Source organism: Podarcis filfolensis, assembly GCF_964270895.1.
Source record: "Podarcis filfolensis genome assembly, chromosome: 1".
Taxonomy (NCBI): domain Eukaryota; kingdom Metazoa; phylum Chordata; class Lepidosauria; order Squamata; family Lacertidae; genus Podarcis; species Podarcis filfolensis.
In genome coordinates, this window is record NC_139604.1 from 31,623,524 (window position 1) to 31,646,124 (window position 22,601).

A 22,601-nucleotide genomic window follows, 5' to 3' on the forward strand; every position below is an offset into this window, starting at 1 on the left:
CCTCAAAAGTTGTTGAGCTTTTTTTAGACAAACCCCAAAGTTGATGAACAATTTTTCGATCCAGAACAAACCACCGCCTTCCAGATAGTCTCCCCGGACATCACTTCTGCCTTTGAAATCCCATTCCAGGTGTATGGCAGCCCTAAATAATGGTGTAATCCTGTACTTGAGATCTGGGGTTGTGTGATTTGGTGAAAGTCCTTCCACACTGGAGGATGACCAAACCACTGCCGCTATGATATTCTATAATCCTTCAGTCCACGACCTCACTCAAAAATCCCCATTGACTTCAGCATGTCCTGGCTCATCCTCTTATCTGGTTGGCAAAATATATTTTCCCCCCCTTTCCTGGGTGGCCCTTGAACCTTTGTCCCAGGAGTGCTCTGTGTGCTTTCTGGAGGCATCCTATCCTAGGAGCTATGTGGGTGCTGAACTGCAGGGTTTTTCCCCCTTCCCCTTTGCATTTTGTACTCCAAAACAGTGGTTGTGAGTACTACAAGGGGATTCAAGCTGCAACCTGTAGGGATCCCTGGAGCCTAGCTTTGCCAATGTTGCCTGTGCTGATGGATTGGGTTTGCTTTGGTATTGTTCTGTATGTTGTGGTGGGATGTTTATGTGCTGGGAGCATGTCCCAGAGGTGAGTTCATTGCATCCCTCTGCATGTGGGCATGATTGTTAGATACTGGTGGTGTTTCCAGTGATGATGGATGCCTGCTGGTCTTCTTAAAAAAAACATTTTTGTATTTTATGTGTGTTCCTCTCCATGCCTGGGCTAATCATGTATAAGAATGTGGTCATCGTTTTGCAGGCGTAGAGGCATATATACCACCCCGGGCGTAATGGAAGTGTAGGACTGCTCTGTAATTTTCCTTAGGAGACATTCCAAATGGCTACTTTAACACTAAACACAGCTTGTGAAACTTTTCTCTCACAGTTTCCGAGGGCAAGAACAGAACAAAAAAAATCAGTTCCTGGATCGCTGACAGTCTTTAAGATTACATACCACACGACCATCTAGGAGCAAAATGGAATTTGATAACGTAGAAGCTCTATGAAGCTTCACTTTCTGTGGCACATCCATTTCCAAGAGTATCTGAAATATTGTGCTGTAGGTGATTAAGAAAAAAGAACTATAATTGGGGTTTGTTTAGAGATTCAATATACAAAAAGCATGGATTGGTTTCCTGTTCTCAGAATAAGGAGCTTGGCTTTATAGCTGATTAATGTTCTAGTATAAGTGTGATAACTTTAGAAAAGTTTCACATGGTTATCACTTTTTCCATTCATAACTATTGTAGGTGACTCAGACGTCTGCAGTGAAATTTTTATAGTGGACTCTGTGTCTAATACCCAGCCCTAAACATATTATATGGAACTAAGTCCTATTGAAATAAATTGGGCTAGCTTGCAAGTAATGATTTTAGGATAAGAGTGTTAATGTGATAGGATTCCTCACTTCCCGACTCCCTTGGGTCTCCATCCTCAATTTTGTTGGTTGGCTATAATTTCATTTAGTGCTGCTGATGTTTCATCGTAAACTTCCAGCTAAAGACCTTCAGGCCTAATTACAGCTTTAATGTGTAACCACTTCTGGATTGAGTCCAATTTTTGTATAATACACTATTGTGCTCATGCCCTGGGCTGATGCTATTGCACACAAATAAAAGCTTGTTACATGATTAGAAACATCTTCTTTTGGGTGTGAAGCTAAGCTAACTTTTATGTAAAAGTATGAATATAATAACCAAGGCAGCATACAGTCACTTGTAAAGATCCTATGCCAATTTGCAGTGGGCAGTTATCTGTCAGCATATTGCAGAATATTCCATAGTTGTTTCAACAAAGCTTATGGAAAGTTCAAAAATGTTTAAACTTCTAAATTAAATTGTAACAGATATTTCTTTTGAAGGCGCCTTGAATACTGTACGTGGAATGAACATACAGTATTTCCTCATGGAAGTAAGTTTGTTTTAAATCAGTGAAAATTCTGTTTAAATGTGTGTAAGTTGTTCATAATTTTGCAGTTTGATTTAAAAATAAGAACAGAATGGTTTTGGGTTGGTGGGTTGTGATAAAATGGCTGCTTCTTCACTGTATTTCTGAGCAAATAAAGAGCAAGATTTGGACTGTAATTTATATTTGATGCAACAGTTTCTTGCTCCAAATGTTCAGCATGTTCAACAGATGGACATTTCTCGACCCTTGTAATTTTTCTGTGGTGGTCAGTGATGTAGGTTTCCTGAAAATTTTTGAACTGGGGTAATTTGCATAGTATAATTTTCAGTTTGCATCAGAAATTTTTCTAGTGCCCAAGAGAGTGATCTAATTTAGCATGCTTACTTTACTTGCTTAGTACTGTATTTGCAGTTGGCATCCATTCACTGTTACTAATGAACTTATGGGTAGGAAAATTTTCCACAGGGAAGAAAAAGCACTAGGGGGGAAATTCTGTTTTGGAAGATGTTCTGCCCCACAAATAAAAACAAATAAACAAGGCAAAAGATGTGCTTGGTTTTACTGGTGCTGCTTTATTTAAGTTCTCATAGGCTTTGTTCAGACTTATTTATTATTTACTTATTTTAAAATATTTATATACTTATGTGTATCCAGAATTTCCTAGCAGTTACAAATTAAAACTGCATCAAAAAAACCAAACAATAAAATGAATACAATCAGCAGAATTAAAACTAAGCAGCTGTGAAATCCTGGGACCTTAGAGTGAAGAATGGATAATAATAATAATGGCATCCACATGGGTACACAGTGGAAAGTGTGTTATGTGAGCAAGATAACCTGTGCATCCTGGCGTAGTAGCCTTACCTTCATACATTTTCCATTACAAATATTTGAATTCTGATGTGCATAGGTGCTATATGACATGTAGCTCTCTTACATCTGTGGGAGTGGGTGCATAACTGAGGCACCAGGTTTTTCCAGCATCATTATAAAATTCTGTTCCATCATCAAATCAGTATGTTACATTTGCAAGAGAAAATCTGTTCTCTGGTCATACTTCAGGAAATTATGATGATATCTAAACTTAAAGAACTACACAGGAATCATTGGCTTGATGAAAATCCATTCAGTATTCCTGAAGTTGTGAGGCTTCAAAGTTCCCAGTTTAGTCAGTCATTTAATTTAAGAGCAAGTTACTCAGCACATGCTAATTGTCAGACTGACACTTCCCAGATGGAAGCTGCTTCCCAAAAGGAAAAAAAAGGCTGTTGCCAGAGTTAGAAGACAGCTGCAGTGGAAGGCAGTAAGTGGGAAGGGAGAGATGCTATACGTGTTGCTTGCATGGGATGTGCTAGTGCATGTGTACATTTTTATGAGAGAGGAGCTGCCACAATTTCACTTGGAATTGTAGACTTTGGTATGGCTCACTTTCTCTAATGATCTGCTGCTCATCTCTTTGAGATCTCTGCTGTGGTCTTTTGATTTGAAGCCTGTGATAACATTTGATTGCATTCTGGGGTTGTTATACACAACTTTGTCTCAGCTTTAGTATTCTCTCACTGGGCAACATGCCGGGGTAACAGTAATGGACTATATTGTATGCCTAGTACACTTCCTGATCCATAGACAATCTAATAATGTTAAAACCAGGCATAATATAGGTATAACAATAGAAACAGTCTGCTCTGCAGGACGGATGTAAACTGATTTCTGAGATAACCGGTTAAAAAACCCCACATGTATATTAAAGTGAAATATAAAACTATTTTGTTTTAAAGCTCTAATAAAGTTAACGTTTTCCGTGTACACACCCAAGTTGCTGTTATTAAGTAGGGTAAGAAAAGCCTTCCATTTAAGAGGAGTTGAGGCACTTACACTGACTAATGCAGCAAAAAGCATAGAAATTGTCCTTTAAAGTGTCCATTATAACTTCCGCATCATGTACACAGCAAATGAATGTCCTCTGTCTTGTACTTGCTTAAAACTTAGCCTCTATGCACTTAAACCTTTTCCTGCTCTTTCAGCTCCAATCCTACTGTTCTCCAAGTTGTGGAATACAAAGATCAGGGCATCATGTGTGCTCTGGCCACCTAACTGCACACTGGCTCACTGCTTTTCCTATATACTGTCATCTGGGTAAGATTGAAAATGGGTTGTGTATTGGGGTGTGTGACAAGCAGATTCAGAAAAGGGTGCACAGTTGGGGAGAGACAGGTGCTGGGGCTAGTGTCTACATCATCGGGATAAAAGGAGCAAAATAAAGGAAAAGGTGGTTCTTGCAATTATGAATAAACATATATGCCATGCATAAGAGTTCTCCACCCCTACTGTAATCTGTTCAGTTGTGGGTGGGTTGGATTGTTTGAGCAGCTGGCTGCCCATAGCCCCCAAGCCACCTCACTACTATAGTGCTACAATGCCATTTAATTCTGTTTTAGGCCTGTCAAAATAGGATGAGAGGTTTAATACTTCACACTGGGGTATGCTGAATGTATAAGAAAGGAATAATGTGATAAATCTAGGGTACCAGAGTCTGTTAGTGAATGGTAGAAATTAATAAACTGTAGTATGTAGATAATATCTGGCATATGAGGGGGAAATGCAAGCTGCAGACCTGTGCCAGACAAGAAATCCATATGTTAGCTTGTGCACACCAGCCAGACTGGGCTAGCTAAATGCAGAGCCATTGAGAAATAATGGGGAGCCAGGTACTGGGCCCTTAAGGGCAATTGACAATGCAAAAAATTATCCATCCCCTGCTCTGAGGAGTGGACAGAGATTTGGGAGGTTGCCAGGATGATGGCAGGAAGGGAGGCGTGATGTCATAGAAAAATATGTCCTTTTTGAAACATAAAAGTGTTCTGGGAACAAAAAGTAGGCAGAACTCTATGCAGTGCTGGCTGAAGGAGGCTGCACTGAGAGACAGTGAGCCATGATTGATTATTGCTTTTGATCTGAGCTTGCTGACACTATGAGAGGGGCAGTGAGAGACACACTTCACATATAGTGTTCTGTGCCCTCTCCACTGAAGACTTTAGGTGTAAATATGTGTGAAATAAACCATATTTCTTAAAGAAACTAGTTTCCTCCACGCCTCAATTTTCCCAACAGAAACATAACCCTGGGTGACCACCTGGAACCCCCTACAATCCTGCTACCACTCGGCAGAGATTTGGGGTGGCGTGCAACCTTCATGGCACTATCTTTAAGGCAGGGGTGAGAAGTCTGCAGCTCCCGACTTTGCTGAATCCCAACTCCCGTTGCTCCTGACCATTGGCCATGCTGGCTGGGGCTGATAGAAGCTGGAGCCCAGCTGCATCTGTGAGGCCACAGGTTCCTCCTCCCTGCTTTAAGGGTAATGTAACCTCGGCTACTTGCATGGGGTGATTGAGTCCTGCTGGGTGTGTCTCATTTGTTGTATGTCTCTGTATACATACGCTGGAGGGGAAGGAAATGTTTATGAGCTGCTCTGCCTTGCTACGAGATGTCTGTATTTTGTGCGTGTTAGCTTATTTCTAATAAAAGGGAAGCTATTCATGAACAAACTTGCCTCTGCTAAGTGTTCACCTAAGAACTGAACCTATTGGGGTATGGAAGCCTGAGTACTCCACCCCTGGAACCCACAGGCAACTGCACGTATAATTGTACATGATATATTTCTCAAGTTGGGGCTGCATCAGCTATCTACTATCCTTCCTGCCTTGCAGTGATTGCGTTGAATGAAATAAGAGCCCCCCCCCGGTTTGTTTTAAATATGCTCCAGCACCCCCTTTTCTGTGAGAAATTCCATGGAATTCCATGGGATTTATTTTTGAGGAGATATGTATAGGATTCCACTTCTAGCCTTAATAATGCTCTTCCACAACTCTGACGAAACAGAATTTAGGCTGACAGGTCTATAATTTCCTGGATCTAGTTTTTTTAACTTGAAGTTATGTTGGCTGCCTGCCAATCGCTCGGTACTAAAGAGGCTGTTTTTGGTGATGTTGCATATTTTAGTTTAAAGATCAACAGTTTCACAATGCAGGGTTCCAGCTGCACCCAAAGGTGGGTGTATTTATGGAGGTGGCAGGAATCAAACTCTTAATTCTCATCTCAGATCCAAGAAAAGTAATTCCTACTTAACATTATTGCCAGCTTCAATCAGCAGCAGGAGATAAGCATTATAACAATCACAGTCCACAGCAACCCTTTCTGATGGCAATTAATGTGCCTACCAAGCAGCCTACCTGCCTGTTAATGCTGTGCCTCAAAGGTACACTGAGAATATTAATAGAATACTAAGGAGGTGAGCCATATAAGAAAGGAGCTGAAAATCTGGGGATCCTGCATGCCTTGGAGATACAAATCTGTATACACCATGCATACAGAAAGAACGTTGCAATGTAAACTTTATATGTTTCCTCTAGTTCAGGGTTTGGCAGACTTGAAGTTTGCTTTGGTTTTTTACTAGGACCCCAAGATCCACTGACCAGAGCCAGGTGCAAAATATCCCCTTAGAATTAAAGAATTCTGAGCTAAACAAGTCTGAGTGCCAGAATTGAACTGGGCTCACATTTCTTCCATACAAAAATTCACTCTTGGTTACCCACCCCTGCACCCAGGCACCACTACTACTGGTTTTCTTCTTCATTTCAACAAAATAATTGTGTATGTGTAAAGAATTTATTTTGTTGCTAAAAAAGTCAGTCATCACCCAGAGAGATCTACCAATAGAGCCTGATCTGCTTTGAAATCAGTTGAAATCAGTGGTTGTTTTTACACTAGGACCTTTTAGCACTGCTGAGACAGTGTTTTTCTGTAATCAGCCAGAAGTAGAATTAAAATGATGAGTCCATGCAGCACTTAATGTTTGTTACATGACGACAGAGCCTTCTATAATGTTTACTTATGAGGAAGTCCTTTTCAGCAAAGGTTCCCTGCAAAGCTGCTTTCTTGTGGACTTCTGTCACTAATTGGTTTGTTTAGACATGGCATAGCATTAGTGATGAATGATCCCGTAGTCGGTTCCTACCCCAATCCCCCCCCCACTTTTAAAAAAGAGCAAAGTAGTGGTATTTATCAGTAAAAGGAAAAAAGAACCAGTAACTAAAGCTCCTATAGTTTGGATAATTGGAAATGAGTGTTTCTTGGATAGAGTTACACTTTTAGTTTGCTATTTTGTGCTACAGTTTGTTATGGCACCCAAAACTATGGTTAGTGCTTTCTGTCCAAACCAGAATTGGAACACTGCAAACCAGTGTTCAAGAAGGGAGATGAGTGTGCAGAAGCCCACAAGTCATTCTGATCTTCCAAACCACAGTTTCATGGATTGTCTAAGGACGTGTAGATGTTCTCCACAGGTCTGTTTCTTTAAAAAAGAATTAAATAGCAGCACAGTAGGAAACTGATTAGAACCTTGGTACATGGGGAAGGATTAGCTATTTCTCCCACATCATGGTCCTGATGAAAAAAATGCCCCTCAAACAACTATTTGCCTTGGGGATGAAGCTGGCATTGGTGACAATGGTAGCTTTCCTCTTGTGACAAATAGCAGCTTGGAGATTGGGACCATGATGCAGGGGAAATGTTTAGCCCCCAACCCCACCCCTTTTCACATGCCCCATTCCCAATCCTAATCAGGTTTGCCCCCTGCCCCCCTCACACTGCTATTATTTGTTTAAAACATATTTGAAATGCATTCACACATTAATTGTATCTTCTAGTTTGGCCCTGAACAGAGCCAAAAAGTGGGCTTCACTGTTGCAAAGAGACAGGGAGAGCATCTCTGCCTGCCTCCCATCAAATCCAGCACTATAGAAGAAACCTCTTTTGAAAAGTAAACCACTTGAGCGTCCAAAATATCTACTATTTGCACAATCAGGACTGAGTTAAACTATGCCGAGTACTAATTTCCCTCTAGTTGCAAACTGTTGCTAATTAAGCACCACTGCAGAATCAAGGTAGTCTTGTTCTGAAGGGCTCTGTGTGATAATGTTCCTATTCCCAATTATGCTCTTTTAATTTTCTCTTCTCCATCTTAACATCTCCTAAATGTATCCTCAGCTCATCTCTCCCTCTCCTTCCTATACAGTACAGGCATTTTTGTGCTGAAGAAATAATATATTTGGGGAAGGCTTTTAGTACTAAATGTACGGAAAAATAAATGATACAAAATATAATATTGTGACTATGACACAAATATATATAAATAATCCTGTGTCTAGATAAAACTGTTTCGTAGCAATGTATTGCATAGATGCTTCAGTAGTATTTTGTGTTAATTTAGATTCATGTCTTCTTTGTGTTTCATAATGGAACTATTCTGCTCACTCTCTTAATATTGAAGGCACTGGCTTTACTGCACTGAATGGCAAAATGGTTGTAATTCTTTTTCCTCTCTGCAGAATGATGTCTCTGAATAGTAGGCTGAATGTTTAGATCAGTTCCCCCTCAAATCGCTCTTCCTGATTTAGACTTCACCCGTATCTCCCTGAAAATAATACAACATCCAATATGCTTCTTTGCTTCTCTATATATTTAACAAAAATACAAAACCACTTCCTTCCTGCTGCACTGCTCAGTCTAGTAAAGTATTTTCATAACAATCACAGGATGAAAACATCCTGTTTGTATGCACTCTTTTATATGCTTGGCTATATGTATGTAAAATGTGCATCTTCCAACTATTCTATTAATGGCCGCCAATCTTGCATAAAGTAAATGTGGGCAGATGTACCTGGTTCTGCTCCACTGAGTTTTAGGAAGAATTGAATTATTATTATTTTTTATTTGTCAAAACCCCAAAGTTTATCACAGTGGAGCAGTGTCTGTACATCGGGGCTGGTGAAACCAGCTCCTACCAGGGACAGAGACCCAAGATGCACGCAAAAATCACCTGTCAGACTATGGAGTGTCTGGTGTATGTGTGTGGCGATGCACCACCACTGTCACAGAAAGATAAAAAAAGGGAGAAGACCCCCTTATCTTTCTCCGTGTATTGGTTTTGGCTGCACAGGATATTATGGATCTATAGGAGATCACTATGGGAAAACCTGTTTCCACTGCTGGCTGCATAGATGTTGGTCCTACAGACTTAGATGGAATTTATTTATGCTTAGAATCTTAGCCAAAGCACTTAGGGCCAAAATGAGAGTCTGTAACAGATAATAGAATTTAACAGATGATGTTAGCAGAATATAATATTGGCACTGGGTAATAGTCTTGCTGCTGCTAGATAAACAGCTTGGCATTGCTTTCCATTTATCAAAAACAAATTCTGAGGCACAGTCAAGGGACTCTTTTGTCATGCAAGAAGCATTGCACTTTTACAGCAGGCTTCTGTTACAGTGACTTTATTTCTTTTACATTTAGTGACTGATGTAGATTTAATCATTTTATCTGATGGATGCCAATGCAGAAGAGTGATAGTTGTTCACCCTACCATTATTGGAAAGTGCCTCCTCTCTGCAGTAGGGAACAAGGAAAGTTATGTTTTGAATCAGTCAGCTGAAGGTCAGGTTACATATATTGGGGGGGTGGGGGGTGGAACAAGCCAAAACTTGGTTTGCTTTCTTTTGAAAAGGGAGTTAAAATTTCAGTGGTGTAAAGAGTGTGAGAAAGATCCACATGTGGGTGATCAGCATTATAGGTGTCACTGGGATCAGTGCTTTTGCTTTCTGACTAGGAAGTGGAGCTAACAGGTTGGCCAAACTGAATTCTATTGGTGGAGAAAGCTGTGAAAATTACCACTGTAAAAATTCAAGATCTTGGCAAAAAGCCATTTATGTTTACTTGAGTCTTGCTGTTGAGCTTCTCCTTTGCACCAAGACTACACCTGTTGTGACCCCCCACTCCCACCCCAAACTGAATGAAAGGCACCAAATTACATTATGGCAAGCTTACAGAGTTTCATCACACTTCTTGTACAGCAGGATGTCATTCCTGCCCCTGCCTGTCTGGAATTGCAAAAACAAGCATCTGACAGGACACAATACATGATTGGTGGTCAGAGTTTTGGCACAGATTTCAATCATACTTCACAAAGTGCATAGGATGGTAACAGTACCGTCCCTTGGCCAAAGAAGTAGAGAAAGCATCTTGTGTTGCTCCAGCAACTGATAGTTGGGAACTTATACTCTGTTTTGGGAGTATGTTACGAGGTGTGATCAATTCCCTGAAGGTTGACTTCATGGTTGGTCCATCTGATTAAGAGCAAGGATCAAGCACCCTGCTTGCAGCTCTGGGGTTGTTTATTGATTGCCTCTTCCTCTCTGATGATACATACCAAAGAAAAGACATTGTATGCCATTTATGTTCGGTGGGGGTTTCTCCCAAGTAAGGGTGCACTGTATTGCAGCCTGAAATTTAAAATCCTTCTCTCTTTTTCTGAATTAAGCCCTTTGAAAAGGACAAGCTTACTGTCTGCTACTGTCTAACTCTGAAATGCATGCATTTGGTCAGCAGAAATGGTTTGTATAGGGGTTTTGTAAAAAAGACAAAACCCCAGCTGAATTGCTTGATTCAAGTTAGCTTGGCAGACATGGGTGACTTCAGTTCCTGCTTTCACATACTCCCTTTCAAACCTTTCCTCATATCAATAGACGTTTAGACTTTTTTATTTTTTGGGGGGGTGTTTCAAAGTTCATTGCACCAAATGTGCTCCTTTTTGCTAAAGGAACCATACAGGGATTTGCTGGAGAAACCTTGTGAGAACCCCCAATTTCATAATAATGTGCTATTATTTCATAAAAGAGATGAACTAATTCTTATTCATACTGTCAGAAAGAATTCCATAAATATTAAGTTGGTTGGATTTAAATGCTGACTGGATGTCATAATTCCACATTGTGTTAGATTCTATTGAATTCAAAAGTAAACAGATGCGTAGAGACCAAAGGGTAGCTTCCGATATTTGAAGGCTATAAATGTCAGATGCAGTGTCTAGATTCAGGGCATAAGAGCCTAAAAAATACTTCTGTTAGATCAGTCCAAAGGCCAATCTAGTCCAGTATTCTGTTTGCACAGTGGACAAGCTGAAATCTATGGGAAACCCACAAGCAGAATATGAGTATAATAACCTGTTCCCATGCAATGGTCTTCAGCAACTGCTTCTGCTCCTGGAGATAATCTTGCAGTTATGAATATGACTAGTGGCTATGGAAAGCCTTATCCTCCACAAGGACTTCTATGATAAATGTTTTGATACTGGAATATGTATCTGAGCTTCAGCAGAAGTGTACAGTGGTACCTCGGGTTACGAACTTAATTCATTCCAGAGGTCTGTTCTTAACTCGAAACCGTTCTTAACCTGAGGCGCACTTTTGCTAATGGGGCCTCCTGCTGCCAGCACGTGATTTCCGTTCTCATTCTGGGGCAAAGTTTGCAACCCGGAGCAACAACTTCCGGGTTAGCAGAGTGTGCAACCCAAAGCCTTTGTAACCGGAGGTACCACTGTATAATGGTTCTGGACCTAAAGCTGGCCTTGTGTAAGTGGTTCAATAGATAGAAGTACATTTTTGCAGCTTATGAGTGATATATTGCTTTGGTCCTTGCTCACAGCATCCTGTGCTTATACAGTACTATTATCTTTTAAATTAACATAGCAAGAGCACTGTATCTATATATTTACATTTACATTCTTTGAATGGGTAGACCAATTAACAGACCCTTAAACCAGAACAAAAGGAACAGACAACATTGGATGTCTTAAGTGTAATGCAGAAATGTTAAGCGACAGACCTTTTAATTAATCATCTAAACTAGTAAGAACACTAGTAGGCTTTGTTTCTTTTGAATTTTGTATAGATGACCAACTAATATGATATTTAGTCTTTGAAGGATTAAAAATAAGCATAGCAGTGTTGCCATTTAATTACATAGCAAAGTTATACTCTATTTTAATAGCGAGCATAAACCTATATTTAGTAAGAACCTAAGCAAATGCTACCAATTAAAAAAAATCAAAAGAAAATAGAGCTTTTTGACACAGCCTCATATTCAAGGATTTAATAATGGTTTTCTGCTTAAATGAAATGAGAGACAATACAGTGGTCTGCAGATGGCAAAGACTGGTGAATGTATGTAACTACGAAGCAGTGCTTATGTTCCTGTTCTTATGTGCTATGTCTGATCATAGTTATCTCTCATTTGGTATGGTGATTTACAGCACAGTCTCTCCAGCTGACCGTAATAGGCATACAAACTCAAATGGGAAGAGATGTTTCCTAAGACAGTGAAATCTACTCCATTACGTCTAATGGTTGAAAACCTTACATTGAATTGGGCCCAAACATCTACTTGTAGCCAGTTAAGATGATGCTTGTTGAGTGGTATATGGTCCTGATGGTATCACCCTGGGGTTGCTGGTATGGTGCTTCTTGGTTGCTTCTTGGCATCTTTGAGCACTTATCTTCATGAGATCCAACCACTATACACTACTTCCCGTCTCCCCTTTTGGAATTGAAAGAGCAACTGCCTATTACCTCCTTCAGATCTATGAGATTCTCAAGGCATGATCGATACCCAACTGAGCTGCCACTCTGAGCCTTGTAAATCATGTAGAGGTGAAAGAGGAAGTGAGAAGAGAGATTCTCTGGAGAGAATGGAGGGGAAGAAAAATGAAGTGGTTTGTGACAGGAAGAATGGAGTGTCTGAAAGAGAGGTGAGGGTTGCATGTACACACACATCTTGGATCCAGTAAAACATATCCTCTGGAAATTTCTTCATTTTCCCACGCACACCATCAAATCACATCTGTCTCCATTGACTTGACTGTCGAAATTCCAGATCTGGTGTTTTCAGCCCTGCCATGGTACAAAAACACGGATTTGTATGAATTCTCATAATTTCTGCTGTGGATTCTCACATCCCAATCACGTCACAGTTCATCTCTTTGTCCACATAGATGCTCTGCAATTTGTTGGTAGTTCTGTTATCCTTTTTATGGCCATCCTGTGTTGGTGAGGATTGATGCCTTGGATAAATGTTTTTGTGGTGTTTACATGCATGGGATCTTTGATTTTTTTGCGCAGTCTGCCAAAGTCAGCTTTATTTTGATATTGTTGTTATGGGGGGCATTTAGAATCATGCAACTTCAAGAGAATTCATTTTAATCTACTGGATCTGACTTTTACTCAGGCCCTATGAAAAAGTTACTGCTCACCATGCAACATCAAATGCCTGTGGGTAAACAATAGGGTGAAGATGTGGGGCTGACCTACTAAGTAGTTGGTCAAGTGGTCTAATAATGGCCATACAGTATTACGTAGATCAGATTCATAGTAGCAGTGGCTTGCAACTTTAACAGATTCACAGTATTAAATAAATGTGATATTAGGATTAGTATCACCCCTCCTTTACAAATTACACTTTTAATATTATACACACTTTTCATTTTCTGTTAAGTATAATAAGCTATCAAATTAAACATTATATTAAAGGATATTTAAAACTACTTGCCTTCTATTCCCAACCCCAGTTTAATTCCTGTTTAGCCCTAAAGTGATATTTTAGAATGGCATATTATTCAGTCATAGAGACAACTTGCAGTGAGGTCACTCTTTACTTTAATGTATTGCCATGGAAATCTGGCATATAGTGATTGAAAACTGGGTAATCTGATCCCATCCTCACCCCCACAAGCTAATGTGAAAGATTCCTTTTTTATTTCAGAGATTGCTTGATCATGCTCACAGGCAAAGTGTATTGCATAATTTAAAAACCCCATAAGGAATCTATCCAGTTTAGCCCAATTCAGGCTTCTGCCTTTGGAACCAAAAGGAACTGAAGGTTAAAGGCTGTGCTTAAGTTTTGACCAAGAGCTGTGCTGCTTCTGTTTTTGTTTTTCCTTATCTCTTCTTCCACCACCTTCCAGCAAGTTGGTCTAGTAAGTTTTAGATTGATAACAGCAAAACACTTTAGCAGTTCTTACTTCAGATTACAGATATGAATTCATTTATACAGTGGTACATCAGGTTACATACGCTTCAGGTTACATATGCTTCAGGTTACAGACTCCGCTAACCCAGAAATAGTGCTTCAGGTTAAGAACTTTGCTTCAGGATGAGAACAGAAATTGTGCTCCGGCGGCGCGGCGGCAGCAGGAGGCCCCATTAGTTAAAGTGGTCTTCAGGTTAAGAACAGTTTCAGGTTAAGAACGGACCTCCGGAACGAATTAAGTACTTAACCTGAGGTACCACTGTATAGGAAACTGTGGGACTTGTAACATAAAGGGACAGTGTGGTGTGGTCCTGCTTATGATTCCAACTGCCAAGCCATGCCTTCTATCAGAATATTTCCTTTTAGTTCCTTCAACCCAGTACTTAACCCGAGGTACCACTGTACTTGGTTTAGTCCAAAGAACTCAGTATTGGCAACAGTATCCTGTAGGGAATGTTCAAAGAGCAATAGATAAGGCTCTACCACCCCCATATGCCAAAATTATAGGGCAAAATTCAACCTGTTCATTCTATTGCACAACAGGGTTTTCTACATACAGCCCTCCCCACCCCCTTAAAAAAAAATTGACTCAGATTTGAATAATAGAATCAGAGAGTTGGAAGGGGCTCCAAGGGCCATTTAATCCAGCCCCCTGCAGTGCAGGGATCCTGCCCACAGCTGTCCCTGGGTGGGCTCAAATCACCAACCTGATGCATTAATCCATTGCACCACAGGTAGAGTTTGGAGGACCCGCAGAACAAGACGCAGAGGCGGGGGTCGTTCTGTCTAGCAAGCTGTTAGGCTTGCACAAATGGAACATTCCGAATAGTGTCATGTTAAATTCCATCCATAGTTTGAAAGTAAACAGTTCATTGCGTATTTGAGTTATATGTGCCTTTTGCATCTTTATGTGTATTAAATAGTATTGTTGATTCCAGCTATTAAAAACAAACAAACCATACCTTTTAAAAACATAGTCACCATAAATGTGTCATGGCCTCACCTGAAGACCCATTTAAGGCCTACTTCTTAGTATGACCTATTGAAATCAGGGGGTCATCTTTCTGATAATCTATGATTAGGATTGAGCTGGAAAGACTAAAGAATGAAAAATAGCGATGGAATTTTAGCATAGTTTTAGCAGCAGGCACACACACTTTCAGGAAGCCTGTAAAACATGTTCAAGTTTGCACTTGTATAACCAGCAGGCAATGTCTATATAAAAAAAAGATGAGGACACATGCCAACTCAGACAGAAACATTATTACACACAGACTTGGTGCTGAGATTAATTCAAGAATGCTATGGGTGCAATATGCTCAAGGTACTTTTAGGTTCAGCCTTTATAATGGTTGCCTGAGGGGCACCTGTTGCAAAAAGTGCCGCCTTACTAATTTTGCCTGGTACAGGAGCTCTGCCCTTTCTTGGAAAAGGATGACTTCATCATTACTATCCATGTACTGGTTACAGTAATCATGAATTCATTATCTGTGGGACTGTCTCTGGAAAAGGTTTGGAAACTTCAAGTGACATGAGATATGGTGACTAGTTTATAAGCAGGGAGGCACTGCAATGCACACTTAAGGATTTGCATTGGCTTCCAATTTGCTTCCAAGTGTTGGAGTTTCTTCCCCTATAAAGTTCTAAATGGCCTGGGACCAGGATATCTTCTTCCAGGCGAACCTGGCTGGTCACTTATGTGTTCTTCGGAAGTTTTTTCACCTGCCTCCACATGCAGAGCTAGGCTGGCAACAGTCTGGGTGGGACAGAGCCTTTCCTGTGATAGCATGTTTTTTCTGGAACGCCTTCCCTAGAAATACTCACAGACCTTCCTACTTTTTTATCCAGGCAAATACTATTTTATTTTTCTGAGCTTCCCTCTGATGTTATTACCATCTGCTAGTTTCATGACTTTTTAAATAACTGTGGCTACTTAAAGGTGGTTGTTGCTTTAAAAAAATCTATAATTATTTTAATGTTTTGTTTTAAAAATTTCTCTGCTGTAAGCCACATTGTACACAGACAGTAGAAAGGCAGGATAAACATACATTAAATAGATGAAAATAAAATAATAACACACCCTAAATAAATTCAGCTGTGAGGTAGCAATATTCTTACTGTCCCTAGAAAAAACATGGTCACAATGAGAATCAATATGGTTAATTTGGCAGCACATACGTTTCTGTGTTCTCCTCTCCTGTTCAGTGTCTGGTTTTATTTTTATCCTTTGTACTTGTAAGCTGTCCGTCCCAGGTGGCTATCAATTGCCAAGATTCTTTTTCTCCCTCGGCTTCAAGTACCCAGAAAGAATTCTTATACTCCAAAGACATAAAAGAGGCAGTGTCAGGTGTATAAATAATTATTAGGAGAGTGACTAGTTAAGAGGAAAGTGAGTAGTTAATTCCAAATCATTTTAGCTGTCCCTTTACGTTTTTACTCTCTTTCTCAAGTTCTTCAGAACACACCCTCCTGAATTCCACCTTTCAGAATGTGGAAGGTGGACTCTTTTCAGATCTGCATTCAAATTCTAGATTCTGCATTGGGTTGCAGCAGGAGCAGCTAGTGTGCATTGGTCCGAATGCTTCAGGGATGCATTTCAGCACCCACCCACCCACACCACATGACAGACAGAAGCACCTCCCACTTCTTTGCTGATTTGTGTAGATCACTAGAAGAGCAGGAGTTGGGTACTGGGTATCCTTCCCATCATGGCATTGGACTGGATAGAGAGAAGTTTAAACCTCTCAACTCAGGAAATGGGCGTTGTCAGGAAACAGGAAGGACCATTCAAGTCTGCTGTCATGCTTCCTAAGTATTTGGCTTTTGCCAGCACTTGAGGAAACATCAGAGCAGCTTGGGGTGCTTCTTGCTGTTTCCTGAATGCTCTGATCTGCTCCTCTGTGCTGATACCATCATTGCTGGCACTAGTAAATTGGGGGCTGGTGGGCCTTTTAAAAAGCCTGAGCCCCTTGGACCAGAAGTTCACTATGCTGGGTTACAGGGAGGCTCGTTACTTAAATGGGTGACATTTTTATTATAAGTTGCTTCCACCCCGTGAGTTTGAAATAAAACCTTCAGGTTGGGACTCTGAACACCATCACAGTATTCTTTTTTTAGATGTGTATCAACCTGAAAATAGAAATCAGATTGATTTTGCTTCGTTCACCATTGGTTATGTTACACTTTCTAATTATTGAAGATTAACTAGGAGCTTAGTCAAGGGCAAACTATTTGTTAACACTTCTTTGGAGAATCATATAATGCTTTAATACTTTAGTGAAGTTTTAATGTTGCATTTAGCTAAAAGATGTGACAAAGCACCAGTTTTGCTGTAGGCAAAGGAATTGGTAGGGCTGGGGTGCAGGTATACCTTAATCTTAAACAATAATCCCAAAATTGCCAAAGACAATTGGCTTGCTAAGCTGCATTTACAACCATTTTGTCTCCACCTCAGGTTTGTTCTGACAAGCAAAAACAACTAAGTGTTTTGCAGCTCTTTAAAGACTAACAGATAACTTGTTTTGAGCTCAGCCCATCTCTGATTATGATGAATGAGTCTGTCACTTTGGTTTTGCTAAAATATTGTCTGGTGGGGATTAGGGATTTGACAAAAGAACCTCAATGTTTCTTTTGTGTTTCTAGCCTTTTGAATGTGATGGCCACCAGAGCTGTGGGTCGGGGACACAGAGAAACAGTTTATAGCCAAGTTTGACTTTAGGGGGAATGAAATTGAGGGACAGAGTCTGGAGATGTGAATCACCCTAGGTTGGATACTGTTAAGCATTGGAGCTGTTTCTGGCACTCTGATTGAGAGGTAGTGAATACTGTATGTGATCTCTTGTAGGAGTATATATTTGTTTCTACTATGCTCTGCTTGTAAATTAAAAAAAGTAAAATATTACACACCCAGGAAGTGCTGCCCCTTGAAACTTTTCACTGCCCTGAAATATGAATTGAGTGTCAATATTGTAGTATAAGCTCTGACCCATGAAAGCTGATGGCACACTATATTAGCCTTTAAAGTGCCATGAGACATGCTTATACTTTTTTTCTTTCTTCCAGCGAGCTAAAATGTCTATTCTCCCTGGAACTTGTAAAAAGGAAGCCTGGGATTAAGTGAATAAAAGTATATTAAAAGTGTTTTGACATTTTGAAGTAGGGATGCATTTGCAATCTGCAGATCTATTCATCACTCACTAAGAGAATTGCTTATGATCATACTGCTGGACTGCCCCCCCCCCAATAATTGTATGATAGTGGCAAATTGTAAGCAAATCGTGATTCAGAAAATAGCACGACTAAACAGCCAGCAGAGTCACATAATACAAATCTTGCTGGGCTGTAACACTCCACACATCAGGTGAAGGGGGAGAGTTGTGTATACAGTGGTACCTTGGTTTATGAATTTAATCCGTTCTGGAAGTCCGTTCTTAAACCAAAGCATTCTTAAACCAAGGTGTGCTTTCCCATAGCAGCGGGGAACTCAATTTACAAATGGAACACACTCAACAGGAAGCGAAACATGTTCTTATTCCAAGGCAAAGTTCACAAACCAAAACACCTACTTCCGGATTCGCAGCATTCTTAATCCAAGTTGTTCATAAACTAAGCTGTTCTTAAACCAAGATCCCACTGTATATACTTTTTTTTAAAAAAAAACCCTCCCTAGCTTGAAACCTTCTCCCACATACAATATGTGCAGAATATTGTGCTTTTTATTTATGAATTTGCATCCCACCTTTTCAGTGTTTCCGTTCTCAGAATGTCTTAGGATAGCACTAGAGCAATCCACATATAACAACGAAACCCATCATATTAAAACAGAAGTGAAGTGTTCAGCTGTGAATCTTAAGTGGTATAGTTCAGTAAGAGCTACATGCTACACTTTGCTGACTATGTAGTTCAGCTTTTTCTCTGGAGCTTCCAGGGGTTTCTCTGGTTAGGTCAATATTACAGTTTATACTGGATCTAAATACCTAAATACCACACCTGCACGGAAACTTTTGTTGAGATAGCACCCCAGATTAAGACAAAGGGGGAGAATTATTTCTCGCACAATTGCCAGTCTACTGTGGGTCAAGCTAAAAAGCGCATTGAGCACCCTTTTTAAAAAGCATGCTTTAAGTACTGCTACTTTTCCTTAGAAAGGAAAGCAGCAGCTGTTTCTATTGCAGAGATGGTGATTCCACAGTAAAACAATAAATAGGAATCTCCCCATCCTTCCCCTGCATCCTCCATTTTCGCCTCCATCCTTTTACCTGCGTAAAACCCTGTCTTTTTATTGGGAGGGTTTAATCTCTGAATGGGAAGTAAAACCGGCTTTATCCCTTATTCTGTGTCGTTTGTTATTACTGCAAACTCAGCTGATGGAAAGACGCGACTCACTCCCAAGGTCCTTATTAAGGTTGCAGCTTTCCTATGAGGTAGAAACCTCTTGTTTCTAAGCATAAAGAGAACAACAACACAGCTGAGAGCAGTGCATGGGATCTCTACACATTTACAGTCACATTTCCCGCCCTTACTTCCCTCCACCTACCTCGCCTGTTTTTGAGTATCCTTGGGGAGGCAAACATCTGCAGCTACTTTTTAACTTTATAGCAACATTGGCCATATGCTCTAACTGAAGTGTTACATTTATGCCTACTTCATTCCTGATACAGGGCACTGTATAAGTGGTCTTGCTTCCTTTTCGTCTGTTAAATGTAGCTGGAGAAAGCTTTGAATGAGTCTTACTTACTCTTTAAATGTTGGGTTTTATTGCTTAGAGACTGCAGCAAAAAAAAGAAAAAAAAGCAACAAAAGCTATGAAGTAGCCCACTCACTGCTCAGCTTGTCTTTTTCAACAGAGGTGATCTTCTTTTAGCTAATTGGACTTGGTCACGCATGCGAAGTTACTCATGTGTAGTACAGTATGTCAGTCTAATATCCCACCATGCTTATGAGGTTGCTGTAATTTATGCAAGAGTGACAATGTGCAGCACAGTGTCCTGCCCTGCTCTTTTATGGCTGTCATTTCTGAGGGGAAAAGTAATAATTACAACAATGCCATCGCTATGCATATATTATACATATAAGCATATGTGGATTGTTGGTGTCTTTTAAATTTAGCTTCTTTTCTGACCTGCGAGTGCTTAATTGCACAGTTCCGACTGGATTGCATGAACTCTGTTGCTTTTAAGACGACAGAATGTGAGGGAACTGGATGCCTTATTCATAGGACAGGTTCCTTTTTAAAACTGGGTTTTTTGTTTTTAAACCCCATGTTCATGCCTTATAAGCTACTGCACCAGCAGTTCAAGTATTTGTGTGGTACTCCCAGTGGCGCTGTGGGTTAAACCACAGAGCCTAGGGCTTGCCGATCAGAAGGTTGGCAGTTCAAATCCCCGCGACGGGGTGAGCTCCCGTTGCTCGGCCCCTGCTTCTGCCCACCTAGCAGTTCAAAAGCACATCAAAGTGCAAGTAGATAAATAGGTACTGCTCTGGCAGGAAAGTAAACAGTGTTTCCATGCGCTGCTCTGGTTCACCAGAAGCGGCTTAGTCATGATGGCCACATGACCCAGAAGCTGTATGCCGGCTCCCTCGGCCAATAAAGCGAGATGAGCGCCACAACCCCAGAGATGGCCACTACTGGACCAGGGGCCCCTTTACCTTCACCCAGCATCCTGAGCCTACTCTAGGGATGGAAGAATCTGCCGATTTCAGTTCTCTTGTCATCTCATTTTTCCAGTCTTAAATTCCACATTCCTACAAAAATGATTTTTCTTTTTAAAAAATTCTCAAGAAAATTCTTATGCATTTTGAGGTAAATTTGTACTAATAAACACATTTTTGTATGTAGTTTTGACTGATGTAACACATTTTGCAAGCACGTTATCCTGCTATAGTATAATGCATTTTAAAGTTATTTCCACTGTTACATTCATTTTTACTTAGTGTAAAATGTAGCCATTTTACTGCATTTTTAATAATAATAATTAAAAAAATTAAGTGTCTATAAGGGAGAAGGGACTTGGCTTCGGAGGAGTGCTCACTTAACCTCTATTTGCCCTATGACAACTGTTTGAGTCAGAGGGATTTGGCTCAGAACTCCTTCAGCACTAGATTTGAATCTGAAAGCTTCTCCCAGGAACTACAGTCACCTCTAAATCATGCTAAGCATACAATGAAAATCCATCTTTTTACCACTCTTGATTGCAGATGAACAGGGTAGCGTATTATGAGGTACCTAACTAAAGTGATATGAGAATATACCAATAGATTTCATGTGTAAAGGTAGCCTAACAAATACATTTGGTAGATAAGAACTTGTTAGCATTTCAGAAGAGACTATATTGCACTTTCTCATTGCATTGGTAACAAGTTTGGTGTACAAATTTATATCATAATAACAATGGATCAGATTTTTGTTATCAGACCTTTATTTCTACCATTTTTGTATAGCACTGAGATTTTCAGTAGTCTATTAAAAATACAAAACCAGAGCCAATAATTCTAATACTGATTAACCTAACCAAAGAAGCTAAGTATGAAATTTCATTCAGTTTTGAGTTTTCTGTAGGATGGAACTCTGGTGATAATGATTATAGCCTCTTTGCTAAGGCTAGTGAATTCTAAATGAAATCATCATTACTTAAGATGGTATCAGACCAAAAGTTAATTCCTCTGAAGTACTCTTTGCAATGAAGTTGTGGCCAGTGTGGGCTTTACGAGGAATTGCTTAAGGATTAAATTGCAAAATACATTTGGTACCATAAATGGAGAAATTACTAGGACTATGAGCAAAATGGTCTTTCAAGTATATCTTGCAAAGAAGAGAGATAAGTACAGTTTAAGAACAAAGTATGTTAATGCTGGGCCAAAGGGTACTTTAAAGCTATTACCAAACATGTTGAGACTAAAACAGAGAATTCAGTCCTGTTGGTGAACTGGGTATAAATTAACTCTTTACAATGGGTTTAAAATACCTAAAGAAGTAAAACGTGCTGCAACTCTGTTTCTTTCATAAGAAATTAGGGAGATTCTTTATGTTCTAAACATCTCAGTTAAGCATTATGTGTGGAAAGGTCTCTTCAAGCTTTGAGATAAATTACAAAATAAAAGGTGACATTTCCCAAAGCACAGAAGTCATTTATAAACATGATCCCATGCTTATATGACTGTAATTACAATTAAGATTATACGTGTTATAGTGGAGGGTGAGGAGGCTTATTATTAAAAATGGGTTTATATGTTATATATTGAGAGACTGTGTGAATTATTGTTGTATTTGGTTGGCTTTGCCATCAACCACTCAAAGTTGCTTAATTGGAAAAACTAAAATTCATATAGATGTTATTACTGTCACAAGTTTATGGGGGAAACCCATTCACTGCCAGTACCAAGAACTGTTTTGTGGAAGGAAAATGTTTTAGGTGAATTCCTGAAAGTATTTGCTCAGTTCCACATTTATTGTGAAAAACATATCTGCTGCATGCACTCCAGTTCTGTTCTGCTGTTTCCTCTAGCAAATAAGTAAAATGAGGATTGGCATAGCCAGATGTACATACATCTGGGAACTCTGTTCCAATCTGGGTTCCAATATGTGTGCATACGGTGTTTAAAGCTGCACGTACACACATGAGTTGAAATAACTAAATTCAAAGTCAGCAGCCAAGGTTTCAAACAAAATTGTTTTCTCTGATCATTGAAATACAAAATGTATTATGATAGCACTAATTAAAATCCAA

General features: G+C 39.8%; 1 protein-coding gene across 5 annotated transcripts in view; it reads left to right on the plus strand.

The window, feature by feature from the left end:
- Positions 1-22,601, plus strand: part of CCDC148 (coiled-coil domain containing 148) — a gene marked incomplete at its 5' end in the record, with an annotated part of 103,329 nt that overhangs the window by 3,241 nt on the left and 77,487 nt on the right. Inside the window, 2 exons of one of the 5 annotated variants that reach the window (XM_083579052.1) lie at positions 356-1,108; positions 1,910-1,959. The exons of 2 other annotated variants lie outside the window; for them this stretch is intronic. Coding sequence is in view for 2 of the 3 variants with exons in the window: in XM_083579049.1 (XP_083435175.1) it covers positions 1,910-1,959 (50 nt within the window). Of the gene's footprint in view, positions 1-279; positions 320-355; positions 1,109-1,909; positions 1,960-22,601 lie in introns of those variants that run through there. 2 more of the 5 variants (XM_083579049.1, XM_083579051.1) reach the window with 2 other exon arrangements.